At 40.0% G+C, this 13,017-nt stretch overlaps 1 protein-coding gene across 1 annotated transcript in view; it reads right to left on the reverse strand.

The window, feature by feature from the left end:
* Positions 1 to 12,076: 12,076 nt before the first annotated feature.
* The window catches only part of Tes (testin LIM domain protein), a 38,218-nt gene continuing 37,277 nt past the window's right edge, over positions 12,077 to 13,017 (reverse strand). The window contains exon 7 of the mRNA XM_028778427.1: positions 12,077 to 12,371. Coding sequence (XP_028634260.1) covers positions 12,183 to 12,371 — 189 coding nt within the window. The 3' untranslated portion in view covers positions 12,077 to 12,182. The remainder of the gene's footprint in view (positions 12,372 to 13,017) is intronic.

A 13,017-nucleotide genomic window follows, 5' to 3' on the forward strand; every position in this document is an offset into this window, starting at 1 on the left:
TTAAAATTTTAGAGAAAATTTTAACTTTAAAATTTTAGAGAAAATTTAAATTTTAGCCACAAATTTTCTGTTTTCTTGTTCTCTCAACGTGGCTTCATTGTTTATTTTTATGTTTTCAGAGTCTTTCATGAAATTCAAAAGGGAAGATAACAACATCTGAGAGGCACAAACATCTATTTCCTCTGAAATAAAACTTCAAGCATGACAGCTAGTTATAATTCACTTTGCCATGTAAGTGCATGCTGCTGATAAGCAAACCCGTGTTTTAAGCTTGATATAAACCTGTAAAGAACATGGTAGTGAGCGACATTCTCACGTCTGTCTATGACTTTGATAAACGGCCCTTATCATGGACGAGTCTTTGCTTTCTTACAGTTAAAGCTGTGTTTCTTTTGACCTTTATATTTGTTCAAGACAACTGGCCAAACGCTTTGTCTACGGTACCTATGTGTTCTCACGACATGTCTTTCCCCTTCATCTCACCCATGAACTGTTTCTGTTACCTCTGTTGGAGAGCTAGGTCATCTAAAGAGGTCACAACTGCACTATTTCCTAATCAGAAGCCTCAGGGCTTCAGTGTATGCTGCTCAGTTCCTGTCCCTGTCTCCAGACAATATTTGAGGAGTAAATTTTTCCACAGCATAGATTTTTTTTTTTAAATTGGCCTCTATTCACTGAAATCAACTGTTGAGCTAAAGTTTAGATTTGTCTTCTATTTAAATACAATCCATATAGATTATGGCACAGGACTAGGGTATATTATTCAATCTCCTTGCCAACTGTGATTCATAAGGAAACCCCTTTTACTGACTGCCAACAACTCAAGTGCTTGAGATACCAAGGTCTGAAGGATCACAGATTTTGAGTGTATTTGGACCTGGCAGGAACACACTGTTCATTCCAGGTTGGAGGAGAAAGCACACTTTACAGTTGCAAGACAAGGTATAGCATTGTGTGTGTGTGTGTGTGTGTGTGTGTGTGTGTGTTTGTGTACGTGTCTGGTCTGTCTGTTTCTCTTTTTCTTTCCTATTTTCCTTCTTTCATTTTCTCCATTTCTCTTTCTGTAAAATTTGAGGCATTGTTACCCTTCTGAACCTCTTTCCCCATTGTTAAGTGTCAAGCCAGTTAAATTCACTGCCGAACCACAGTACAGATCCAACACTCCAATCACAGTTGGATTTGGGATGCTGAAGTATGTGACGACTTGAATCATCATTACCATACAAGGCAGCTTTGAATTCCTCATGGTAACCTTTCATTACTGTTTTTAAGTCTCCAAGCACTGCCAAACATCTTGAGCTTTGTGGAATGATTATAAACTTTATAAAGATAAACCTTTGATTCCACTTTGAAAGTCTGCTACAGCGTGCCAAAATTACAATAAAATTGCATATATTTCAAAATCAAAGACCTATAAAACCATTTGGATCATTCAGTCCCAGAAAAAAAAAGTTAGTATCATTGTGCAACTGATAAATGAGATTGCTGACTTTCAGAAGAAAACTGAAAACCCAGAAGTAGTGCCATTGGATGCAGGGCTAGCTTGTTATCTGGACTGGCTGTGTGCAGATTCTTTGCATATTTAGAAAGCTGCCCCTTTACAATCTCTAAAACATTTGTTAGAAACACTTCATAATGAGAGTTTGTTTCCCTTGGCACCTTGGCCGAGAGGCTCCTGCTTTCAGCTCATAACCAGAGGAGTTTTGTTAGGAACAAAAAGATTTTTGTCTGTAGCAAGTGGTGCTGGTATTGTTGCCGGTCTCCCTGTCAGGTATGAATCCTCATGGAGCAATTCCTTAAGGAGTGCCCTGTGAAGGATGAGGTTCTTGCAAGATGAAATCGTTGAGAGGGCAAATAAGCAAAAGCCACTCCTTTTATGTGGTGCAGACATGGTGATCTGTCATGGTGGCCATGAAAGGGAAGAAGGAAACCATGGATGCTCAGCAAACCAGTGCAGCCTTGTGAGCAGGGTTCAGACTTTGGGACCTGGTTACCACAGTTCTAATTCTAGCTCTTTTGTCTACAGGCATGGCTGTGGCCAAATGATAGCCAAATGGTCTTTATTCTCAGTTACTTTTGAATGACAAAATGACTTACCTCAAGGCCTTGCTGTGCGGATTAAATGATCAGCTGAAGGAGTCCCCAAAAGGTGTTCTCAACCCTGTGGGTCACGACCCCTTGAGGAGGCCCACAGGACACTGTCACAGAGGTCACATATCAGATATCCTGCATATCGTATATTTATATTACGATTCATAAGAGTAGCAAAATTACAGTTATGAAGTAGCAATGAAATAATTTTATGGTTGGAGTTCACCAAAGCATGAAGAGTTATATTAAATGGTCCCAGAGTTAGGAAGGCTTGAAACCACTGCAGCAAAGATTCTGCTCAAAAGAACATTAAAGCAGTTTTAGAAGACAAAGGAATACTTTAGAGTAAATTTAGTTTAGGAAAAGTGTCAGTCTAATTTGCTTTCACTGGAAAAAAAACATGCTCCAAATCTCTCTCTTTCTCTTTCTACCCCCCTCTCATAAATGCACACACACACCTGGGCCAACGTAAACATGCACACACTTGCACACACACTGGTACAAGCACATACACAAATATACACACACAGGCACATTTACATATGTATATGCATACATACAGACACACACATGCATGTACATATGCATACATGCAGATACACACAAACAAGCACAGTCAAGTACATCTACCGATACCCATGCAAAACACACACATGAGCAAAACATGCACACATGCATACACAAAGGTCCTTCTAATACTGTGAACTCATCCTTCCTCAAAATCTAGTCATCTTCTAACAAGGCTTGTAGAGCTGTCCAAAATAATTGTAGTAATGGGCAAGGGATAGTTTCATCTCAGAAAAAAAAACAAGAGTCGTCTTCAGTCTTCCATGTAAATACTAAATCTTTGTCCTCCAGTGATGCACATACTGAAAGAACTAGCTTCCTGGACAGCATCACTGTTGCTTTGTGCTACCATTCAGATGGATAGAAGAACTGCTTAATTTATTTTGAGTGTCAATGATAATTTCATACTAGTGCCCTATAGCTACCTTAGGAATTAAATTATATCATTTGTGGAAAAATAGGTGGGACTGGAGATTATCCTGTTAAATAAATATGGACGCAGAAAGATAAATGTCACTCTTCTTATATGTCACTGTTCTTATATTCAACACACACACGTGTGTGTGTGTGTGTGTGTGTGTGTGTGCATGAGAGAGAGAGAGAGACAGAGAGAGAGAGAGAGGTGGAAGAGAAAGAAGGTGAGACAGAGAAGGAAAGGGCCTAAAGGGAGGAAGAGGAGACCAGACAGAAGAGGATAATGAGAGAAAGAATGACAAAATATTCCATGTTTTCCAGCATATGGGGAATCTACATTTAGTAGCATATACATGTAGATATATGTATATAAGATGGGGATGCGGAAGGGAGAGGGGGACCAATGAGAGAAGAGAAGACAGAAGAGAGACAGATGGTGGCATGGGGCAAAAATAAGGAAAGTACAAATAATACAGGCATATGAAAATATCATAATAACAAGAAATGAAGATAGTAGCCCAAATTGGAAAGGGTATTTTGTGATGATGGCAAATGCTGGATGCAGGGCATGTTGGTGAACATAGAACACAGCATTGGAAACCATGTTCAGAATGATGTCCTAGATTCTTCAATAGCACTGCGCTGTCTGCCAACTTTCCTCTCCTCTAACCCCACTTCATACTCAGTAGCAGAACGTAGTTTGAAAAGAGAGGTGTGTGTATGAAAAACCATGCTGTATATATTTTCCAGATAGAGCTGGCAGGACTCACTAACTCTTTTAGAATGAAGACTTTGAAAGTCTCATCCTTGTAGCTTATCACTTGCAATTAAATGGAAGTAGTTCATTTTTAAAATTTGACTTAAAAGTATAAGATATGATGTAAATTGCTGATTATGGATGCCCACACATGCTAAGTATTGACAAGCCTCAATGTCAGTCACCGTGTCGTTATCTCTGTTGAGGATTGGAATTGATTGCTCATTTGTTTGAATACCCGATTTAGGTCTCTTGGCACAAGCAGGTCCGTGTTATTAAAACAAAAATCAAAACAAAACAGGATAAAGCAAAACAAAAAACAACTCTTGGTGTGGATCAAGATCTTTGTGAGCACATCAGAGCAGTCCCCAAACTAGGTGGATGAAGTAGTGTCATGGAGGAACTTTCCAAAAGTGACAAGTTGAAAACAGTCGTGGAGATATAAGCATGTCAGCATTTCAAAATGTAGATGACAATGTGCCCCTAATGGAAGTGTAGGAGGAGGCTGGATTAGTACTTGATGCTCTATGTAGTGGCCTAGAAACGCTATTTCCATCCTGTACACTGGCAAAAGAAGAGAGTAGATCTGAGCAAGAGCCCCTAAACTGTGGATTATCGGCACCAGCTTCCTCCAGAAACTTGGGAGAATGTAAATCCTAAGATTTACTGAATCAGAGTGTGAGAAATGGATTTAGTCCAGTTACTTCAGAAGTCCCACAGGTGACTCTGAGGCATGCTCTAATTAAAGGACCATTGACTTGTATCAAGAGTGAGAGTGTAGACAGGAAGCCCAGAGGGAAACTTACGGGGAACCTCAAAATGGCTGCTAGTTCCAAAATGAAGTGCTGGGTATGGTGATAAGAGAGTAGGCACAGACTATGCAAATCTGTGTTTCAGATAGCAAGGCAGTCTGCATGGTAAGAATGCATGGGATTAGCTCGTACTGTCCTACAGGTAGTATGCTATGGCAAAACAGCAATGGCCTGTGGCTTAGAAGCTATGGTTTAAAAATGGATAAAGGAGGAGAAAGAGGAGGAGGAGGAGGAGGAGGAGGAGTTATGAGATGGTGGAAAGAGCAAGCCTACCTCAGTAACCAGCCACCTTAACGATGTCCTATTGTCCCTTTCTCTGAAGTCAGATATTTGCTGTCCATTTAAGTGAATTTCTGCCTAAGAGTTGTATTCCCAAATAATATTGTGTCATCCCACAAGCTAACTCGATCCCCAAACTTCAGAAACATGCACAACAGCACATCTTCTGATTGGAGAATCAATCCAAACAACTACTGTAGTCATGTTGGTAGATTATAAATGCAGCAGCCTTTTCATCTCTCCCTGGTTCAGAAAACTACTTCTGTGTTGGTTGACTACAGACCTAGCCCTCTGGGTGTAAATTATGAGAGGCTAAGTTAGTCATAGACACTCTATTTATTTTTACCTTTAATGGCATATTCCCATGACTTATTTGTAACCAGTGAAATATAAGGGTAGGTTTAGTCTGCTGGGGGAATTCGGGAAACAATTTTTCCTTCTGTCTAGAGTGTAAGACATCCGTTTTCCTCCTTTCTCCCTTATCACTTACATTGGTGTCAGTTAGGGAGGGGTGCCAAAGAAGTGACAAGTCCCAGGATAGAGGCAACTGTCTCACAGAGTGGACAGAATAACAGAAACTCATGTGAGACGACTCTGGTTAGCTGGCAGTCCCGTCTATGTCTACGGAGACCTGGTTGTTTTCAATTATTGCTCAGGCATTCCTGATTGCTCATCTTTTTTCTAGGAAACTATGGGGGCTGAACTTCAACATGCCTGCCAGCCCCTTTTAATCCCAGGCATCCAGATTTTTCAGGCTCACTTGGAAACCAGCCACCATTCGGCTTCCTTAGTCTCCTCATCTGATCCCCTTTGTTCCTGAACCCTTGCCTCTTTATATTCTGAAATCTAGCTGCTGTGACTCCCTTATAATCAACTCCTCTTCATTTCATGGCTGAATTGAACTCATAGCTATATCTCAAAGTCTCTGGTGTCCGCCCCCTGCCCTATTCGCTTTACCCCTTCCCCCTCCCCTACCCCCAATAGTCAGATCGGTTGCGGTGCCTGAGAGGTAGGAAGGTGCCTCCCTCATTTAGTATCTCTTATTTGTACTAATTCCTTTTGGTTTTCTGAGAGTCACAGTTTTTAAAAGTATGATATAGTGCCTCAGACTTTACCCCCTATTTCTTTTCCAATCACTCGATTCCAGTTTTTTTTTAATATTTAAAAATTAATCGTCGAATTAAATAGCAGCTCCAATGGCATGCTCCCAGTAAAAGGGCAAACTAATTAGACAAAGCTACTTTAGTATTTGATAAGTATATGGAAGACAGAAAAAAAAAAAGGACCCTTCAAGCTAGGACGTTTGGTGGATTGGGTGATAAACCCCCACATAATGCAGGGATGTCGGTTCTTTGTGTCCATGTGAGTTTCTATTTTCTGTTAAACTTCAGAAAAATTCTCCACATTCTTTGATAATGTCAGTCCCTGGCTCATGCTTTCTTCCCTTCTTGTTGTTGTTGTTGTTGTTGTTGTTGTGTGATGGATTTTCATACAACAGTTGGGCCGATTTTTCTATCTTCCTAAAATCCAATACCCCTGCCTTCCTTCCTATCCATCTGTAACTGGAGAGTAGATTCATGGGGTTTTCCCAGGTGTCTGTTTTGACTCTTAAACCCAGATTTCTTTTGAACTATACCATAGTATCTCGGTCCTCTGTCAGACGGTATTTATGGAGAACTGACTCCAACATGCCTACTTGCGATAGTAGTTGACTAGCAATGGTAACTGGGTAGAAGGTGCTTTTGTTATTGGGTGAAGGGCAAGATACCCTGTGGAAATGCAACATTGAAAAAAAGATCAATAGCAGCCTTTATAAATGTCATTTAAAATGCCATTCAAAATAACCATAAAGGTTAATGGCATTTTGTTTTGATTGTTTCAAAATATATTATCAGATTAAATAGAAGCTACAATGACATGCTTCCCATGAAAGGACAGAATAATTAGCCACAGTTATTTAAGCACAGGTAAATATATGAAAAAAAAAAAGAAAAACAAAAACACATTATTAATCATACCACAATGCTTGTCAGGTTGTGTGCTAAAACCTCTATCTACACAACACTTTTCATACATGTAAGCACTCAGTAAAGTCAAGAATTAACACTGAGCAGTTACCAGAGGTCAGGAAAGGCAGAGAGTAGCAGGTAAGAAATGTCTACTAAGTGATCTTTTTTATGCAATCATGGGCAGTCTTAAGTTTTCTAAGGAGTCACAGACGAACTCAGAAGACAAGTTCAGATATGCCAGGTCATTCTGAGACAGGGACATAAAACTGTTCTTGGGTGGTGGTGTCTCTTTGGTTACCATAGTGAAGTTGGAAGAGCTTAAACACTACGTGTTACAAATTGCTTAAGGATGACTCATCCCTGAATCTCTTGCCTTTGGTGAAACTCATCTGAAACACTTGAGTCAATTTGGAAATCTATGCTTAAAGACCGGTCACCATGGTACAACTAGGGCTTATTAAAAAAAGACAATCTGTAGTATCTCACTTAAAAATAAACAGAAAGCCCGCACCTCACCTGGGCAGTGCAGCAGACCTAGCCTGGTGACTCCAGTACAGGAAAGCTGGTAGGATCACCAACTATACAACCCGGGCCCAGTTCTAGGGCTTTGAGTCTGCCTACCCCAACATCTACCCCATCTATGAAATGCTGGAGAATGTGAAGGGGCCAGTCCTGCAGGTCCGAAGCTGGAGAGTTTCCATGACAGAGGCCAACAACAGGATGAGAGGAGCCCCAGTGAGGAGTATTGACAAGAGTATTGACAGTGTAGCAGAAGCCTGAGGCCTTGAACCAGACTCATTGCAAAGAACATTTGGAAGTAAAGAGGTTTGGCCAAAAGGATCTCTGTGTGACACATTGTGACACACTACAGCTTCCACAGTGAGATTTTTTTTATTTATTTGTCTTGAGGTTTTATGTTTTTATCATTTTTATTTTTGTTTTCTTTTGGGGGGAAATTGTAAGGATGGAGAAGATCCCCCAGTACAGATGATATGACAGGATGAAGAGATGAGTGCATGGTGTGAAATTCATAAACAAAAAAAAGTTAAAAACAAACAAAAAAGAATAAAAATATGTCCCAAAGGTGAAGGCCAACAAGCCGTCTGAGCTACTGGAATTCCATAAATAGAACTGAATAAAAAAATAAATAAGCCATCAATTTCTCACAATCATATTTGTCCAAGATTGTTCTGTTTAGAGATGAACAGTGTACGTGCAGCTTCCATGAAGGAGTTCACGATCAGCGAGTGTTCAGGGAGGGTACTCAGCATCCCTCATGAATAGTGTGCAGAGGCTGATGCTGAGTCTGCATCTTCCTTTGAATTTTCTGGACCCCAAGAGGTTTCTCCCTTCTCTTTCCTCATCGAACCCTCTCCTCTTGTGTTCCCACTGCTGTTCAGGGAACAGGAATAGCAGAGATCACTGCCACGTGTTTTAATATCCAAGACCGTGGCTTTTGTGGAGAAAGAGGACATCTCCAGTCTTGCCCTAAGTACCAGCAATGGTTCTACACTCTCTCCTAGTGGGCATTTTGCTACTGTTAACTGCAATGATGTGTTGTCAAATTCATGCCGTACCAGATGTAAAAACAAACAAACAAACAACTGTTAAGTTCTGCTTCTGAGAAATGAACTGAAATGAGGCTCAAATGAGAAAGAGTATTATGAATTTATCAATACCTAGGTAATTAGAATTTTTTAAAAAACTGTTCTACTTTGTTCACATTTGGAAAAAGAAAACACACAAATCCAAATTTAAAACTTAAAATTTCTTCACCTTCCCCTCGAAATTAGTGTTGGCTTTTGTAGCCAGAGAACTCTTGGTCCCAGTTCTATTGCTCCACAGTAGGGAAAAAAATCTCTCTGCTGCTTCACTGGTCAGTTATCTCCTTAAGCTTACTGCTAGAAGCTTCCTAATGCTGCGACTCTTCAGTACAGTTCCTCATGTTGTGGTAAGCCTCAACCATAAAATTATTTTCATTGCTACTTCATAACTATAATTTTGTTACTGCTATGAATCATAATGTAATTATCTATGTTTTCAAATAGTCTTAAGAGAGCCCAATGAAGGGGTCGAGACCCACAGGTTGAGAACCAGTGTTGTAGACTCTTAGAAAAGATGTCCTGGTAAATCTTATTTCAGATTCCATAGACTTGTGAAATTTGTTACCTTCCTTCATCTCATAAGGGCCTTTCTCTCCTTCCTTAAGGGAATGTTCTGATTGAGAGGAAATTGCTATGTAACAGGAAACAAATTATATTCTGAGTACTGGAGGAAAAATAATTGCATAGAATCAGCATCATACTCTTTTATAGGATAAAGTGATTTGAAAGCCTATTTCTTATAGTCACTAAGGAAGAACGAACTTCAACTGAAAGATTGCTTCCATCTAATTGGCCTGTGGGCATTTCTGAGGTATTTTATCATTACTATTTTTCTGGTTTGTATGTGAGGCATTTTCTTAATTGTTAATTGATATAGGGGGCCTAGCCCACTGTGGGTGGTGTCATTCCTAGGCAAGTGTGCTTGAACTGTGTAAGAAGGTTAACAGAGCAAGCCAAAAGGAACAAGCCGGTAGAAACATTCCTCCAAAATCTGTTTCAGTTCCTGACTCTAGGTTCCTGCCTGGGTTTCCCTCAAGAGATTCTAATCTGTAAGCCAAATCCCCACTGTTTATGGTAATAGTGTTTATCTTAGCAACAGAGGCAAACAAGGACACCAACTAAAACCACCATGTCATTTCTTGAGAACCTCTTAGCCAAGGAGGCCATGATCTTATACTGCAAGGGTAAACTAGCTACTGAAGGGAGAGCCAGACCTGGTGGATCTACACCACACCGACACTTCATTTGTTCCATGATAAATACACGGAATTATTCTCTTAGTGAATGACTCTTAGTGCCAGCCTTATTCTGCCTTAGCCAGAGGTGTAGGGACAGCCAGGAGGACTTGGGAAGAGTCGGTTGTGGTAAAGTGAAGAGTCTTTTCTGCTTTTTTCTCACTTTGCCAGTGGCTGGGGGAAAGCATTAAACTTTATAGTCAAAATGGGCTGGAGAATATCTGCTATTTAAGGCAAACCAAGGCAAAGATAAGAGTAAAGTGGTGTGTATTTCACCAGGACATTGTATGCTGAATTGGATGACAACTGTCAACACCGTTCTGTGTGTTCAAACTCCAAAAGGACTTTTTGCCATCGGAGGAGCCAGAATGCAGAGGGGATGCAGTGTGCTTGTTAAGTACTTAAGTGTGCCTACTCAGTGAGTGTGCTGTGTGTGTGTGTGCTTCTAACACATAGAGTGGCAGTACGCAACAGTAACTGGAAACAGAGCAAAACAAAAACAAACAAGCAAAATCCCAAACCAAACATCCCGAGTATGTGTCAGAAAAACTAAAATTACTAAGATGTAAAAATTCAGACTGGGGGTCGGGAGGGGGAGGGGATATGTGCAGGATGTGTGCCCAGCACGCACAAAACACTGAGTTTGACTAAGAAACAGTATAAACCAGGTCTAAGGTAGGTACACTGGTGTAATCCCAGCAGTTGGAGAAAGAGACAAAGATGATCAGAAGTTCAACGTCCTCTTTGTCTACGTAGTGGTTTGAGGCCACCCTAAGATACATGGGACCCGAACTCAAAACAAAACATCCAACCCAGTTTCAGATTGAAGGAAAAAAAATTACACATATAGAAAGTCTGCTAGTAATCGAGAATCCAGACCAAAAAATACCTAGGAAATTTTAAAAGATCCTATTTATAACTAGGCATAATGGGGCACACTTGAAATCTTAACACTCGGGAGGCTGATGCAAAACTGAGTCTGAGGGTAGGCTAGTCTGGGCTACCTAGTGAGACACCATTTCAAAAACAAAAAGAAACAAACAAACAAACAAAAAACAGGAAAATTTCCTCCGAAAACAACTAAAAATACAACACTTGACTCTCCTTTTAAAGTTTCACTAAAAGAATAACAGACTCCTGCATAACCTAAGCGTTAATACAAAGGCCTAGTTTAAATCTTTATGAAACCCACTCTTTGTCTGCAATGAGAAATCAATCGGTCTGCCCTAACAGCAGCTGCCTTAACTTTTCTCCGGGATATTTTTACTCTTGGAGACAGTGGCCCCTGCTGTCCATGATACTTAACTGCAGAAGGATTTTTCCACTCACAAAAAGGACGTAGAAAGACAATTATTAAAGTGAAAGAGACTTTATTTTCAATAACATTTAAGTCATTCCATTTAATATTTATAGTGCATAGTTATGTATGAAAGCATACAAGGGAAAACATTAAAAACACCCAAGGATGGGAGTGCACAGGCAAAGAAGACAGCCTTTGTGTCTATGGCAAGCTCAGAGGTAGTGCAAGAGAGTATTCATCTGGTAACACTGTAATTCATGCAAAATCAAGTCAAGGCATGGCAGAAAGGTGATATTAGCACAAGTTATAATTCCCTGGGTACAAAACCTATACATATTCTTTGGGTTTCAAAAACACCAAAAAAGCAAACAAACAAACAAAAAACCTAAATGAATGGCCTAGTTTTATGTTCTAGACAAAAAAAAAAAAAAAAAAAAGAATAATCTCTACGAGCAAAGTGCACATATTGTTCCAACCACATACATATAAAATATTCAAGGCCACAGATGGAGGTCACTAGATGAAAAAGAGAACATTGGGAGGTAAAGGAAATAGAGAGAGATGCAGTGAGAGAGGCCCCTCTGCTTCAACTGGGGATGCAAAGGCTTAGGCATTGGGACACCATTATGGACCACGCTGTCTGCTAGAAGGGAATTCACTGAGCTGATGCCATCACGACATCAAACTAAACAACATGGCAGGCTAAGTGCACAGTATCATGTCAGGCAACATGTAACTTCCTTTACATTTCCCATGTGAAAGAAGCACAGAAGTTAAAATGGTCATCTCTCCCAGGACACTAATTTTAAGTGATTTGGCACTAGGGGTATGCAGTTATATGGTTTGATTAAATTCAAGCTTCCAAACCCAAAGACTGAATGTGTAGAAATAAAAGCTAAAATTCTTTACTGTTTTTTGAAAAAAAATCATGTGCTTAAAGCAGTCATTTAAAATTAAGACAAAATTCATAAGGTTAAAAAGAGAAAACTATTGGACAAAATCTTCTGGTTTCTTATGTAGTTTTTTTTCTTTTATTATTTTTTTTCAAACTGCAGTTTCTCATGAAATGCAGGCCACTGTAGATAGCTATGGCTCAATACTGCTTGGTGTTCTCTTAGGACATCATCTTCTTACACTCCACCGAACAGAAAACCATTCCTTCCACAGGCATGAACTTCTGCCCAATGAGACACTTGCTGCAGCAGGAGCACAGGAAGCACTCTGTGGACGCATGCCAGCTGAAGTTATTGTACGTCACTCGCTGCACTTCCGGGTCGATGGCATTGTGGCATCCTTGACACACCTGCTCAGGAGTAAAGCGAGAAGGAGAGGGTTAGAGACTGACCATGCCAGCCACACCTGCACCTGAGAGCAAGCTGAATTTGATTCTGTAGATGGTAAATTTTAAGAGGTTATGAAAGATATACAGGTGACAGTGACATCTTTGTGAAACATTGTAGTCAACAGGGGCCTATATACGGAGCGTAGTGAGAAACAGCATGTAGCTAAACAGGTAGAAGTGCTCATAGGTGTCCCCGGGCTGTCGTAAATAGGAAGTTCTGATGGAAAGATCCCAAAGCACTGCATTTGTTTCCAGTCAAATTGTAGTAGATTTCACCAAAATAATTAGAAGGAGGTCTGTAAGATTATTTTCCCTCACTCATTAACTCTCTGCGGTGGTAACATCCTATCTACAACATGAACGTGTCATGCCTATGACACTGACACATGTGACTATTAACATCCACTAATTTCTAGAGAGTAGTGAACTAAAATCATACTCAAAGTAGCTAAGGAGTTAATTAAAATTACAGACAGTATTTGAGAAAGAATGATGGTTCACGTCATAGATATAACTTGTAGTTAATCCGCTTCTGTTCTGTCATAAGTTCAGTCGTTGTTTATTTATGATCTATGCCATGACCTTTAATACTTTCTTTAATACTTTC

This window comes from Grammomys surdaster, unplaced genomic scaffold (genome assembly GCF_004785775.1).
Source record: "Grammomys surdaster isolate TR1022 unplaced genomic scaffold, NIH_TR_1.0 335, whole genome shotgun sequence".
In the NCBI taxonomy this organism is placed as follows: Eukaryota; Metazoa; Chordata; class Mammalia; order Rodentia; family Muridae; genus Grammomys; species Grammomys surdaster.